Source organism: Hyla sarda, chromosome 2 (assembly GCF_029499605.1).
Source record: "Hyla sarda isolate aHylSar1 chromosome 2, aHylSar1.hap1, whole genome shotgun sequence".
Classification (NCBI taxonomy): Eukaryota; Metazoa; Chordata; class Amphibia; order Anura; family Hylidae; genus Hyla; species Hyla sarda.
In genome coordinates, this window is record NC_079190.1 from 503,886,314 (window position 1) to 503,901,295 (window position 14,982).

The 14,982-nt window shown below is 40.9% G+C and overlaps 1 protein-coding gene across 4 annotated transcripts in view; it reads right to left on the reverse strand.

Moving 5' to 3' along the window:
• ILDR2 (immunoglobulin like domain containing receptor 2) overlaps positions 1 to 14,982 on the reverse strand; it is a 301,458-nt gene that overhangs the window by 153,058 nt on the left and 133,418 nt on the right. For all 4 annotated transcript variants that reach the window (XM_056559850.1, XM_056559848.1, XM_056559849.1 and 1 more), the window contains exon 3: positions 3,704 to 3,823. In XM_056559850.1, coding sequence (XP_056415825.1) covers positions 3,704 to 3,823 — 120 coding nt within the window. The remainder of the gene's footprint in view (positions 1 to 3,703; positions 3,824 to 14,982) is intronic.

Below are 14,982 nucleotides of genomic sequence, written 5' to 3' on the forward strand. Positions count from 1 at the left end.
CCAGGAGGGCGAAGGGTTAATTACGCCGGGAATCATTTATGCAGAAGTTGCTACACTTGGAAATCTGTATCTAGATGCCGGAGATCCCAGATACGTAAAGAAAGGCGAAAATATCTGACAGACGCTGCGCTCGCAGCTGCCGTATCTATTCCCCAGAGGTGCAAATATTAAAAGTTTAATAGCCCCTCAGTCACCAGCTGGGGGAACGACGTCTTCCTAAATGAATCACGGCTTAAACACCGCGATTAGGCGGAAATTATACCCCCCAGCCAGGAGACGAAATTACCATCATCTCCGAGGAGGAGCGCGGGATCTCCCCCTCCCCCTCCTCCATTGATTAAGAATCCTCCAGCAATTACATCATTACCAGATCCTTCTGACATCTATAGGGATCCTACAGAGGATATAAGGGATCTCTGACATCTATAGGGATCCTACAGAGGATATAGGAATCTCTGACATCTATAGGGGATCCTACAGAGGATATAAGGGATATCTGACATCTATAGGGATCCTACAGAGGATATAGGAATCTCTGACATCTATAGGGGATCCTACAGAGCATATAAGGGATCTCTGACATCTATAGGGATCCTACAGAGGATATAGGGAATCTCTGACATCTATAGGGATCCTACAGAGGATATAGGAATCTCTGACATCTATAGGGGATCCTACAGAAGATATAGGGAATCTCTGACATCTATAGGGGATCCTACAGAGGATATAAGGGATCTCTGACATCTATAGGGATCCTACAGAGGATATAAGGGATCTCTGACATCTATAGGGATCCTACAGAGGATATAGGAATCTCTGACATCTATAGGGGATCCTACAGAAGATATAGGGAATCTCTGACATCTATAGGGATCCTACAGAGGATATAGGGAATCTCTGACATCTATAGGGGATCCTACAAAGGATATAAGGGATCTCTGACATCTATAGGGGATCCTACAGAGGATATAGGGAATCTCTGACATCTATAGGGGATCCTACAAAGGATATAAGGGATCTCTGACATCTATAGGGATCCTACAGAGGATATAGGGAATCTCTGACATCTATAGGGATCCTACAGAGGATATAGGAATCTCTGACATCTATAGGGATCCTACAGAGGATATAAGGGATCTCTGACATCTATAGGGATCCTACAGAGGATATAGGAATCTCTGACATCTATAGGGATCCTACAGAGCATATAAGGAATCTCTGACATCTATAGGGATCCTACAGAGGATATAAGGGATCTCTGATATCTATAGGGATCCTACAGAGGATATTGGGAATCTCTGACATCTATAGGGATCCTACAGAGGATATAGGAATCTCTGACATCTATAGGGGATCCTACAGAGGATATAGGAATCTCTGACATCTATAGGGGATCCTACAAAGGATATAAGGGATATCTGACATCTATAGGGGATCCTACAGAAGATATAGGTAATCTCTGACATCTATAGGGGATCCTACAGAGGATATAAGGGATCTCTGACATCTATAGGGATCCTACAGAGGATATAAGGGATCTCTGACATCTATAGGGGATCCTACAGAGGATATAGGAATCTCTGACATCTATAGGGGATCCTACAGAGGATATAAGGGATCTCTGACATCTATAGGGGATCCTGCAGAGGATATAGGAATCTCTGACATCTATAGGGGATCCTACAGAGGAAATAGGAATCTCTGACATCTATAGGGGATCCTACAGAGGATATAAGGTATCTCTGACATCTATAGGGGATCCTACAGAGGATATAGTGAATCTCTGACATCTATAGGGGATTCTACAGAGGATATATGAAGCTCTGACATCTATAGGGGATCCTACAGAGGATATATGAAGCTCTGACATCTACAGGGGATCCTACAGAGGATATAGGAATCTCTGACATCTACAGGGGATCCTACAGAGGATATAAGGAATCTCTGAAATCTATAGGGTATCCTGCAGAGGCTATAGGGAATCTCTGACATCTATAGGGTATCCTGCAGAGGATATAGGGAATCTCTGACATCTATAGGGATCCTACAGAGGATATAGGAATCTCTGACATCTATAGGGATCCTGCAGAGGATATAGGAATCTCTGACATCTATAGGGTATCCTACAGAGGTTTTAAGGGCTCTCTGACATCTATAGGGGATCCTACAGAGGATATAAGAATCTCTGACATCTATAGGGATCCTACAGAGGATATAGGAATCTCTGACATCTATAGGGATCCTGCAGAGGATATAGGAATCTCTGACATCTATAGGGATCCTACAGAGTATATATGGAATCTCTTACATCTATAGGGGAGCCTACAGATGATATAGGGAATATCTGACATCTATAGGGATCCTACAGAGGATATAGGGAATCTTATATCCTCTGTAGGATCCCCCATAGATGTCAAAGGGATCTCTGACATCTATAGGGGATCCTACAGAGGATATAGGGAATCTCTGACATCTATAGGGGATCCTACAGAGGATATAAGGAATCTCTGACATCTATAGGGGATCCTACCGAGGATATAAGGAATCTCTGACATCTATAGGGGATCCTACCAAGGATATAAGGGATCTCTGACATCTATAGGGGATCCTACAAAGGATATAAGGGATCTCCGACATCTATAGGGATCCTACAGAGCATATATGGAATCTCTGACATCTATAGGGGATCCTACAGAGGATATAGGGAATCTGACATCTATAGGGGATCCTGCAGAGGATATAGGAATCTCTGACATCTATAGGGATCCTACAGAGGATATAGGGAATCTCTGACATGTATAGGGATCCTACAGAGGATATAAGGGATCTCTGACATCTATGGGGATCCTGCAGAGGATATAGGAAATCTATGACATCTATAGGGGATCCTACAGAGGATATTGGGACTCTCTGACATCTATAGGGATCCTGCAGAGGATATAGGGGATCTCTGACATCTATAGGGATCCTACAGAGGATATAAGGGATCTCTGACATCTATAGGGGATCCTACAGAGGATATAGGGATCTCTGACATCTATAGGGGATCCTACAGAGGATATAGGAATCTCTGACATCTATAGGGATCACACAGAGGATATAGGAATCTCTGACATCTATAGGGGATCCTACAGAGGATATAGGAATCTCTGACATCTATAGGGATCCTACAGAGGATATAGGGAATCTCTGACATCTATAGGGGATCCTACAGCTGATATAGGGAATCTCTGACATCTATAGGGGATCCTACAGAGGATATAGGAATCTCTGACATCTATAGGGATCCTACAGAGGATATAGGAATCTCTGACATCTATAGGGGATCCTGCAGAGGATAAAGGAATCTCTGACATCTATAGGGGATCCTACAGAGGATATAGGGAATCTCTGACATCTATAGGGGATCCTACAGAAGATATAGGAATCTCTGACATCTATAGGGGATCCTGCAGAGGATATAGGGAATCTCTGACATCTATAGGGGATCCTGCAGAGGATATAGGGAATCTCTGACATCTATAGGGGATCCTGCAGAGGATATAGGGAATCTCTGACATCTATAGGGGATCCTGCAGAGGATATGGGGTCCCATTACGTCTCTGTCTCCCGAACGTACATTTTAGCAGACGATCAGAAGAGCTCAACATCTCTCAAAAAAGATCCACAATTTCCCAAACAAGCATTGAATTGTAGCACTTACCCATTACAAGGACCTCTACACGATCTTCATTTTTCCCTTCAAGATCGTCGGAAACAGCAACAAGGCAGTAATAGAGGCCGCTGTCTCCCCATTGGACGGTGCTGAACTCCAGATCCGCATCTAGAACCAACCAAAAACACCAGAGTCACACAGGGAACTGAAAGAGTTACTGAAAAACAAACATAAAAGAGACTCTTATCTAAAAGAGTAAATGAGGCCCTGAGAGTCCCCCATGGTGCACAGATATTTCTCATTCTGTATACATTGAGGAAGTGGAATCAAAACTTGGCCGTTTGGAAATAGCACACACACAGTTACTTCCTCACTTATTTCTCTGGTTAATCACAGAACACCACATCACACACAATTATGCTTTGGCTTAATGCTGGAAAAAGTGTGCTAGACTGGACAGACTGGCACTGTGCTAGGCTGGTGATTTACACAGTACACTACTTTAGATGGTGTATGCAGGGGAAGGGCCCTGATGCACTTGTATGCAGGGTGCTAGTTGAGCAGAAAGGATAGAAACAGCAGTAGCCCAGCAAAGAAGCGCTTACGCTAAGCAATTATATTGCTGAGATAAAAAGGAAAGGGTTACACTAAGCAATGACCTACTGCCGCCTCAGCTGCTACTACGATGAGAAGGAAGCCTTCATTTACCTTTTATTAACAGCAAAGCAAGGAAAGGATTATACTAAGTACTGACCTGATGCCGCTGGTGCTACTGCAATGAGAAGGAAGCCTTAATTTATGTTTCATGGACAGCACAGCAAGGAAAGGATAACACTAAGCATTGACCTGTCATTGCCGCTGCTGCTACTGAGATGACAAAGAAGCCTTGATTTACCTTTCATGGACAGCACAGAAAGGAAAGGCTTAACACTAAACATTGACCTGTCGATGCTGCTACTGAGATGGGAAGGACGGGGCTATGACGTCATGCGCTCCCGGTGCTGGCTCCCCTTTAACTGTAACAAAACCTCAGCTGTGATAAGTATCAGAAGGATAGATCGAATGATGAGAAAATAGACTCAAACATAAAATATATTATTATACTGCAGAGTTGTATTATTATTTATTCATTATACAATTATTAGGATTTATTATTCATTCATTTATTTATTCAGACGCCCGAGGTCCATGTGACATATCATTGTTTGCCACGAGCGCTTCTATATAATATCCATTATTACAAGGCGGTAAATCTATAATAACCGTATGTATGATACCGTAAAACCGCCACATCCATCCTTCATTCTGCTCGGGCCTCATAAAACTTTAACATTTTATTTAACAATGCAATAAAGTGAATCAGTGAACCGGAAAATGAAAATAATCCCCCGCCACCCGCGAGTAACGGGCGCAATAAACCGCGTCCTATATAGACGGTCTGTGAGTGACAGGGGCGTATGGTAATAATACGTGATCACCGGCCCGCACCTGTCCATAGGTTGCATATGGTATTGCGGCTCATATCTATTGCAATACCAAACACAACCTGTAGACGGATGTGGCGCTGTTATTGGAAGAAAGCTGACGCGTTTTCTAGTCCTGGACAACACCTGTACTCCGTGCAGAACTGTAATGCATGATTATAATTGTAGCAGTGTTGAGCTTGTCTGATGAAGATGTGTTTGTCTTGGCATCAAGGTGTATTTTTTACTTAAAGGGGTACTCCGGTGGAAAACGTTTTTTTTTTCTTCTTTTTTTTTAATCAACTGGTGCCAGAAAGTTAAACAGATTTGAAAATGACTTCTATTAAAAAAAATCTTAATCCTTCCAGTACTTATTAGCTGCTGAATACTACAGAGGAAATTCTTTTATTTTTGCAACACAGAGCTCTCTGGTGACACCTCTGTCCATTTTAGGAACTGTCCAGAGCAGCATATGTTTGCTATGGGGACTTTCTCCCATTCTGGACAGTTCCTAAAATGGACAGAGATGTCAGCAGAAAGCACTGTGGTCGTGATGTCAGCAGAGAGCTCTGTGTTCCAAAAAGAAAAGAATTTCCTCTGTAGTATTCAGCAGCTAATAAGTACTGGAAGGATTGAGATTTTTTAATAGAAGTAATTTAAAAATCTGTTTGAAGGGGTATTCCAGGCAAAAACTTTATATATATATATATATATATATATATATATATATATATATATATATCAACTGGCTCCAGATAGTTAAACAGATTTGTAAATTACTTCTATTAAAAAAATCTTAATCCTTTCAGTACTTATGAGCTTCTGAAGTTAAGGTTGTTCTTTTCTGTCTAAGTGCTCTCTGATGACACCTGTCTAGGGAAATGCCCAGTTTAGAAGAGGTTTACTATGGGGATTTGCTTCTAAACTGGGCGTTTCCCGAGACACGTGTCATCAGAGAGCACTTAGACAGAAAAGAACAACCTTAACTTCAGAAGCTCATAAGTACTGAAAGGATTAAGATTTTTAATAGAAGTAATTTACAAATCTGTTTAACTTTCGGGAGCCAGTCGATATATATAAACAAAAGTTTTTGCCTGGAATACCCCTTTAACTTTCTGGCACCAGTTGAAAAAAAAAAAAAAAAAAGGTTTCCTTTAATATCAATGTTATATCCGACAAACACAACCATAGTGATGAATGACCACAACAGCTCTGCTACATCAGAATCAGATATTATAAGTTAGACTCACGTAGAGTTCACATACTGTATGTCCAAAGATCCGACGTTGCATGCCGTCGGGAAGGGGGAGGGTGGGGGTAGTTTGGGGTCACTATGCCGTATGGTCCATAGGTCCGGCATCGTAGCCAATTTCTACCCATGGGGCATCAGATGTGATGCTAGGTGTACTACACATTGTTGCATCTGGTGTTCCCATCTGGGGTTGGCTCCAGATCATCAGACATATAGATGTAGCTAAGATATTAGTCAGACGGTTAAAGAAGCACTCCAGGTTTCTTCTTTTTTTTAAATCACACACACTCAACATCACTAGTCCATCAGCGTCATCAGTTACACTCCAACACAGGTGCAGCTCTATCTGTATACTGCTGCTATCTCTATGGGATCAGGATATATAGTCTGTATAAACTCCCCTTCAGCTCTATCAGTATACTGCTGCTGTTATCTCTATGGATATATAGTAGTTGCACACCTCTCCTCCAGCTCTATTTGTATACTGCTGCTTCTATCTCTCTGGGATCAGGATATATAGCAGCTATACACCTCCCCTCCAGCTCTATGTGTACACCACTGCTTCTATCTCTATAGGATAATTATATATATAGCAGTTATACTCCTCTCCTCCAGCTCTATCTGTATACTGCTACTGCTATCTTTATAGGATCAGACTAATTAGTAGTTATATACCTACTCTCCTAGCTCTAGCTGTATACTACTGCTTTCTCTATGGGATCAGGAAATATAGTAGTTATACACATTCTCACCAGCTCTATCTGTGTATTGCTGCTTTCTCTATTGGATCAGGTTATACAGTAGTTTTTCACCTCTCCTCCAGCTCAATCTGTATACTGCTGCTATCTCTATGGAATCAGGATAAATATAGTAGTTATACATCTCCCATTGAGCTCTGTCTGTATACTGCTGCTGCTATCTCTATGGGATCAGGATATATAGTAGGTATACACCTCTCTTCCAGCTCTATCTGTATACTAATGCTATCTTTATAGGATCAGGATATGTAGTAGTTATACACCTCCCCTCCAGCTCTATCGGTATACTGCTGCAATCTCTATGGAATCAGGATAAATAATAAATATAGTAGTTATACATCTCCCATTGAGCGCTGTCTGTATACTGCTGCTGCTATCTCTATGGGATCAGGATATATAGTAGGTATACACCTCTCCTCCAGCTCTATTTGTATACTAATGCTATCTTTATAGGATCAGGATATATAGTAGTTATACACCTCCCCTCCAGCTCTATCTGTATACTGTATACTGTTGCTATCTCTATGGCATCAGGATACATAGTAGTTATACACCTCCCTTCCCAGCTCTCTCTGTATACTGCTGCTGCTATCTTTATGGGATCAAGATATATTGTAGTTAATACCTCCCCTCCTGCCCTATCTGTATACTGCTACTATCTCTATAGGATCAGGATATATAGTAGTTATAAACTGCTCCTAGTGTGAACTGAAATCAACCCACTTCAGCAGTTGAATAAACGGGAAATGGAGGCGACATTAGGAAATAATTTCAGTGATGGAATTGCAATCAGTATGGCTGAAAAATCCGTGCCTGCAACATCCGCTAAAACAAGTAAGCACAAAGCATACACAAGAACCCCTGCATTAATCTCAAAATGAGCAAAATAACAGGAGTGTTTCTTTAATGAATCTGTGTGTGACACGGAATCTGAAGCCCAGCTATGCAGTGATCTGTCTTCTGCCCCCTTATGGTTAGATTTTGGACATTTTGCAGGGGACACAGTGAAGGCCATGTTGGTTGTCGCCCAACCTTCACAGCCACAGATAAAAAATACTCATTTTAGTGGAAAATGTCCAGAATGAGACTGTATGAAATATTTATCCCCGTTGCCTGGTGCCAAGACGGTCGTTCTCTCGGTTTCCGTCACTGATGGCGTCCCCGCAGGAACATGGCGGGATGACTGCGGGGTCGCGGCTGCCTTACGTTACTTATGGGAAATGGCTCACAATTTATTAGAGCGATCAATAAGAAAAAACGGAGACAATAAAACTGCAAATGTGGATCTCCAGGACGGTGACAATAGAATGGAATAATGGGATAGAAAATCCGCCGTACTTAGCGCCCTGCTGTAATTTGCTTCCTCCCACAATCCATTAGTCCCCTGCGCTGCCGCTACTATAGTCTGATCCTATCTACAGGGGACCACGTTGCCTGTTACCACATGTACAGAAGTGGCAAAAGGTGAACGGCCCCTTTAAGATTTTTTTTTTCCAAGTGTAAAATTAAAACATTTCCAGCTATGACATCACTGACCGCTTCCCTCGTTAACACAAAGCCAGGCCTCATTAAGTAAAACTGTCTTAGTTGCCCATAGCAACCAATCAGAGGTCAGATTTCATTGTTCTGGAGCAGTTTAACCCCTTCCCGACCCATGACTGATATCTAAGTCATGAGTCAGGTGAGGGAGCCGGGCACGTGCCATACCTGGCTGCTACCCTGCAGCTGGCAGCTAGGATCGCCAACTGGCCGGTATTTTACCGGCACAGCCGGTATTTTGACCACACTGCCGGTATTTTTATATTAAAAATACCGGCAATGCAATGGCCGGTATTTATCCAACCAATCCTCCGACTCCCGGAATGTTGCACCATAACCTAAACCAGCGTTTCCCAACCAGAGCGCCTCCAGGTGTTGCAAAACTGCAACTTCCAGCATGCCCGGACAGCCGTTTGCAACAGCTGGAGGCACCACTGGTTTGGCAACACTGACCTATACTATACACCACTATATAGTCCTACATGCTGGGAGTTGTAGTTTTCGTTTGGGGAATCTGCTGGGCCACAGGCTGTATCAGGGCATGCTGGGAGTTATAGTTTTGCACCAGCTGGAGGCACCCCTGGTTGGGAAACAATGACCTATACTATACACCAGTTTTCGTTTTCGTTTGGGGAATCTGCTGGGCCACAGGCTGTATCAGGGCATGGAAATTTAATTTAAAAAAAATGATCAAAAATCAAAAAGTCCCATCAAAACAAATATGAAACTGTTATAAACTACAGATCGGGTCAGAATAGGACAAAATTTTCCCTGCATACGTGTATCCTGTGATGTCATGCATATATAATTAATTATGCAAATTAGCATGGCCGGTATTTTTATTTTGCAGAAAGGTGGCGGTTGATAATGACTGACATTGGCGATCACGCTGTCACAGCATTTCTAGGCTTATACTAGGCCTTGGTGTGTCCGCCATCACTAGGCAACTGCAGGCCGTACCAATAGATGGAATTATGGGGGGAGATTCCTCAAAACCTGTACAGAGAAAAAAGCTGACCAGTTGCCCATAGCAACCAATCAGATCGCTTCTTTTATTTTTAAAGAGGCCTCTGAAAATGCGATCTGATTGGTTGCTATGGGTAACGGGGCAACTTTTCCTCTACACAGGTTTTGATAAATCTCACCATGAATTTATATTGGGATCTATATGGGGACAATGGGGGAGATTTATCAAAACCTTTGTAAAGGAAGAGTGGCGTAGTTGCCCATAGCAACCAATCAGATCGCTTCTTTAATTATTATTTTTTTTTTTAAAGGCCTCTAAAAATTAAAGAAGCGATCTGATTGGTTGCTATGGGCAAATGTACCACTTATGAGCTACACAAATTTTGATAAATCTCACCATATATGTATATGGGGGCTGTATATGATGGCTATATGTATATGAGGGCTGTATATGATGGCTATATGTATATGAGGGCTGTATATGAGGGCTATATGTATATGGGGGCTGTATATGATGGCTATATGTATATGAGGGCTGTATATGATGGCTATATGTATATGAGGGCTGTATATGAGGGCTATATGTATATGGGGGCTGTATATGATGGCTATATGTATATGGGGGCTGTATATGATGGCTATATGCATATGAGGGCTGTATATGAGGGCTATATGTATATGGGGGCTGTATATGAGGGCTATATGTATATGGGGGCTGTATATGATGGCTATATGTATATGGGGGCTGCATATGAGGGCTATATGTATATGGGGGCGGTATATGATGGCTATATGTATATGAGGGCTGTATATGAGGGCTATATGTATATGGGGGCTGTATATGATGGCTATATGTATATGGGGGCTGTATATGAGGGCTATATGTATATGGGGGCTGTATATGATGGCTATATGTATATGGGGGCTGTATATGATGGCTATATGTATATGGGGGCTGTATATGATGGCTATATGTATATGGGGGCTGTATATGAGGGCTATATGTATATGAGGGCTGTATATGAGGGCTGTATATGAGGGCTATATGTATATGGGGGCTGTATATGAGGGCTATATGTATATGGGGGCTGTATATGAGGGCTATATGTATATGGGGGCTGTATATGAGGGCTATATGTATATGGGGGCTGTATATGAGGGCTATATGTATATGGGGGCTGTATATGAGGGCTATATGTATATGGGGGCTGTATATGAGGGCTATATGTATATGAGGGCTGTATATGAGGGCTATCTGTATATGGGGGCTGTATATGAGGGCTATATGTATATGGGGGCTGTATCTATATGGGGGATATATGTATATGACGGCTGTATCTATATGGGGGATATATGTATATGGAGGCTGTATATGAGGGCTATATGTATATGACGGCTGTATCTATATGGGGGATATATGTATATGACGGCTGTATCTATATGGGGGATATATGTATATGACGGCTGTATCTATATGGGGGATATATGTATATGACGGCTGTATCTATATGGGGGATATATGTATATGGGGCAGTATCTATATGGGGGATATATGTATATGGGGCAGTATCTATATGGGGGATATATGAATATGGGGACTGTATATGAGGGCTATATGTATATGAGGGCTGTATATGAGGGCTATATGTATATGGGGGCTGTATATGAGGGCTATATGTATATGGGGGCTGTCTCTATATGGGGGATATATGTATATGACGGCTGTATCTATATGGGGGATATATGTATATGACGGCTGTATCTATATGGGGATATATGTATATGGGGCTGTATCTATATGGGACATATATGTATATGACGGCTGTATCTATATGGGGGATATATGTATATGACGGCTGTATCTATATGGGGGATATATGTATATGACGGCTGTATCTATATGGGGGATATATGTATATGACGGCTGTATCTATATGGGGGATATATGTATATGGGGTAGTATCTATATGGGGGATATATGTATATGACGGCTGTATCTATATGGGGGGATATATGTATATGACGGCTGTATCTATATGGGGGATATATGTATATGACGGCTGTATCTATATGGGGGATATATGTATATGGGGCAGTATCTATATGGGGGATATATGTATATGGGGCAGTATCTATATGGGGGATATATGAATATGGGGACTGTATATGAGGGCTATATGTATATGAGGGCTGTATATGAGGGCTATATGTATATGGGGGCTGTATATGAGGGCTATATGTATATGGGGGCTGTCTCTATATGGGGGATATATGTATATGACGGCTGTATCTATATGGGGGATATATGTATATGACGGCTGTATCTATATGGGGATATATGTATATGGGGCTGTATCTATATGGGGGATATATGTATATGACGGCTGTATCTATATGGGGGATATATGTATATGACGGCTGTATCTATATGGGGGATATATGTATATGACGGCTGTATCTATATGGGGGATATATGTATATGACGGCTGTATCTATATGGGGGATATATGTATATGGGGTAGTATCTATATGGGGGATATATGTATATGACGGCTGTATCTATATGGGGGATATATGTATATTACGGCTGTATCTATATGGGGGATATATGTATATGACGGCTGTATCTATATGGGGGATATATGTATATGACGGCAGTATCTATATGGGGGATATATGTATATGACGGCTGTATCTATATGGGGGATATATGTATATGGGGCAGTATCTATATGGGGGATATATATATATATATATATATATGGGGCAGTATCTATATGGGGATATATGTATATGACGGCTGTATCTATATGGGGGATATATGTATATGGGGCAGTATCTATATGGGGGATATATGTATATGACGGCTGTATCTATACGGGGATATATGTATATGGGGCTGTATCTATATGGGGGATATATGTATATGACGGCTGTATCTATATGGGGGATATATGTATATGGGGCTGTATCTATATGGGGGATATATGTATATGACGGCTGTATCTATATGGGGGATATATGTATATGATGGCTGTATCTATATGGGGGATATATGTATATGAAGGCTGTATCTATATGGGGAATATATGTATATAAAGGCTGTATCTATATGGGGGATATATGTATATGACGGCTGTATATATATGGGGGATATATGTATATGACGGCTGTATCTATATGGGGGATATATGTATATGGGGCTGTGTCTATATGGGGGATATATGTATATGGGGCTGTATCTATATGGAGGATATATGTATATGACGGCTGTATCCATATGGGGGATATATGTATATGACGGCTGTATATATATGGGGGATATATGTATATGACGGCTGTATCTATATGGGGGATATATGTATATGGGGCAGTATCTATATGGGGGATATATGTATATGACGGCTGTATCTATATGGGGGATATATATATATATATATGGGGCTGTATCTATATGGGGGATATATGTATATGACGGCTGTATCTATATGGGGGATATATGTATATGAAGGCTGTATCTATATGGGGGATATATGTATATGACGGCTGTATCTATATGGGGGATATATGTATATAAAGGCTGTATCTATATGGGGATATATGTATATGACGGCTGTATCTATATGGGGGATATATGTATATGACGGCTGTATCTATATGGGGGATATATGTATATGAAGGCTGTATCTATAAGGGGGATATATGTATATGATGGCTGTATCTATATGGGGGATATATGTATATGATGGCTGTATCTATATGGGGGATATATGTATATGGGGCTGTACCTATATGGGGGATATATGTATATAAAGGCTGTATCTATATGGGGGTTATGTATATGAGGGCTGTATCTATATGGTGGATATATGTATATGACGGCTGTATCTATATGGTGGATATATGTATATGACGACTGTATCTATATGGTGGATATATGACGGCTGTATCTATATGGGGGATATATGACGGCTGTATCTATATTGGGGATATATGACGGCTGTATCTATATGGGGGATATATGTATATGACGGCTGTATCTATATGGGGGATATATGTATATGACGGCTGTATCTATATGGGGGATATATGTATATGACGGCTGTATCTATATGGGGGATATATGTATATGACGGCTGTATCTATATGGGGGATATATGTATATGACGGCTGTATCTATATGGGGGATATAAGTATATGGGGCTGTATCTATATGGGGGATATATGTATATGACGGCTGTATCTATATGGGGGATATATGTATATGACGGCTGTATCTATATGGGGGATATATGTATATGACGGCTGTATCCATATGGGGGATATATGTATATGACGGCTGTATATATATGGGGGATATATGTATATGACGGCTGTATCTATATGGGGGATATATGTTTATGGGGCTGTGTCTATATGGGGGATATATGTATATGGGGCTGTATCTATATGGAGGATATATGTATATGACGGCTGTATCCATATGGGGGATATATGTATATGACGGCTGTATATATATGGGGGATATATGTATATGACGGCTGTATCTATATGGGGGATATATGTATATGGGGCAGTATCTATATGGGGGATATATGTATATGACGGCTGTATCTATATGGGGGATATATATATATATATATATATGGGGCTGTATCTATATGGGGGATATATGTATATGACGGCTGTATCTATATGGGGGATATATGTATATGAAGGCTGTATCTATATGGGGGATATATGTATATAAAGGCTGTATCTATATGGGGGATATATGTATATAAAGGCTGTATCTATATGGGGGATATATGTATATGACGGCTGTATCTATATGGGGGATATATGTATATGGGGCTGTATCTATATGGGGGATATATGTATATAAAGGCTGTATCTATATGGGGATATATGTATATGGGGCTGTACCTATATGGGGGATACATGTATATAAAGGCTGTATCTATATGGGGGTTATGTATATGAGGGCTGTATCTATATGGTGGATATATGTATATGACGGCTGTATCTATATGGTGGATATATGTATATGACGACTGTATCTATATGGTGGATATATGACGGCTGTATCTATATGGGGGATATATGACGGCTGTATCTATATTGGGGATATATGACGGCTGTATCTATATGGGGGATATATGTATATGACGGCTGTATCTATATGGGGGATATAAGTATATGGGGCTGTATCTATATGGGGGATATATGTATATGACGGCTGTATCTATATGGGGGATATATGTATATGACGGCTGTATCTATATGGGGGATATATGTATATGACGGCTGTATCTATATGGTGGATATATGTATATGACGGCTGTATCT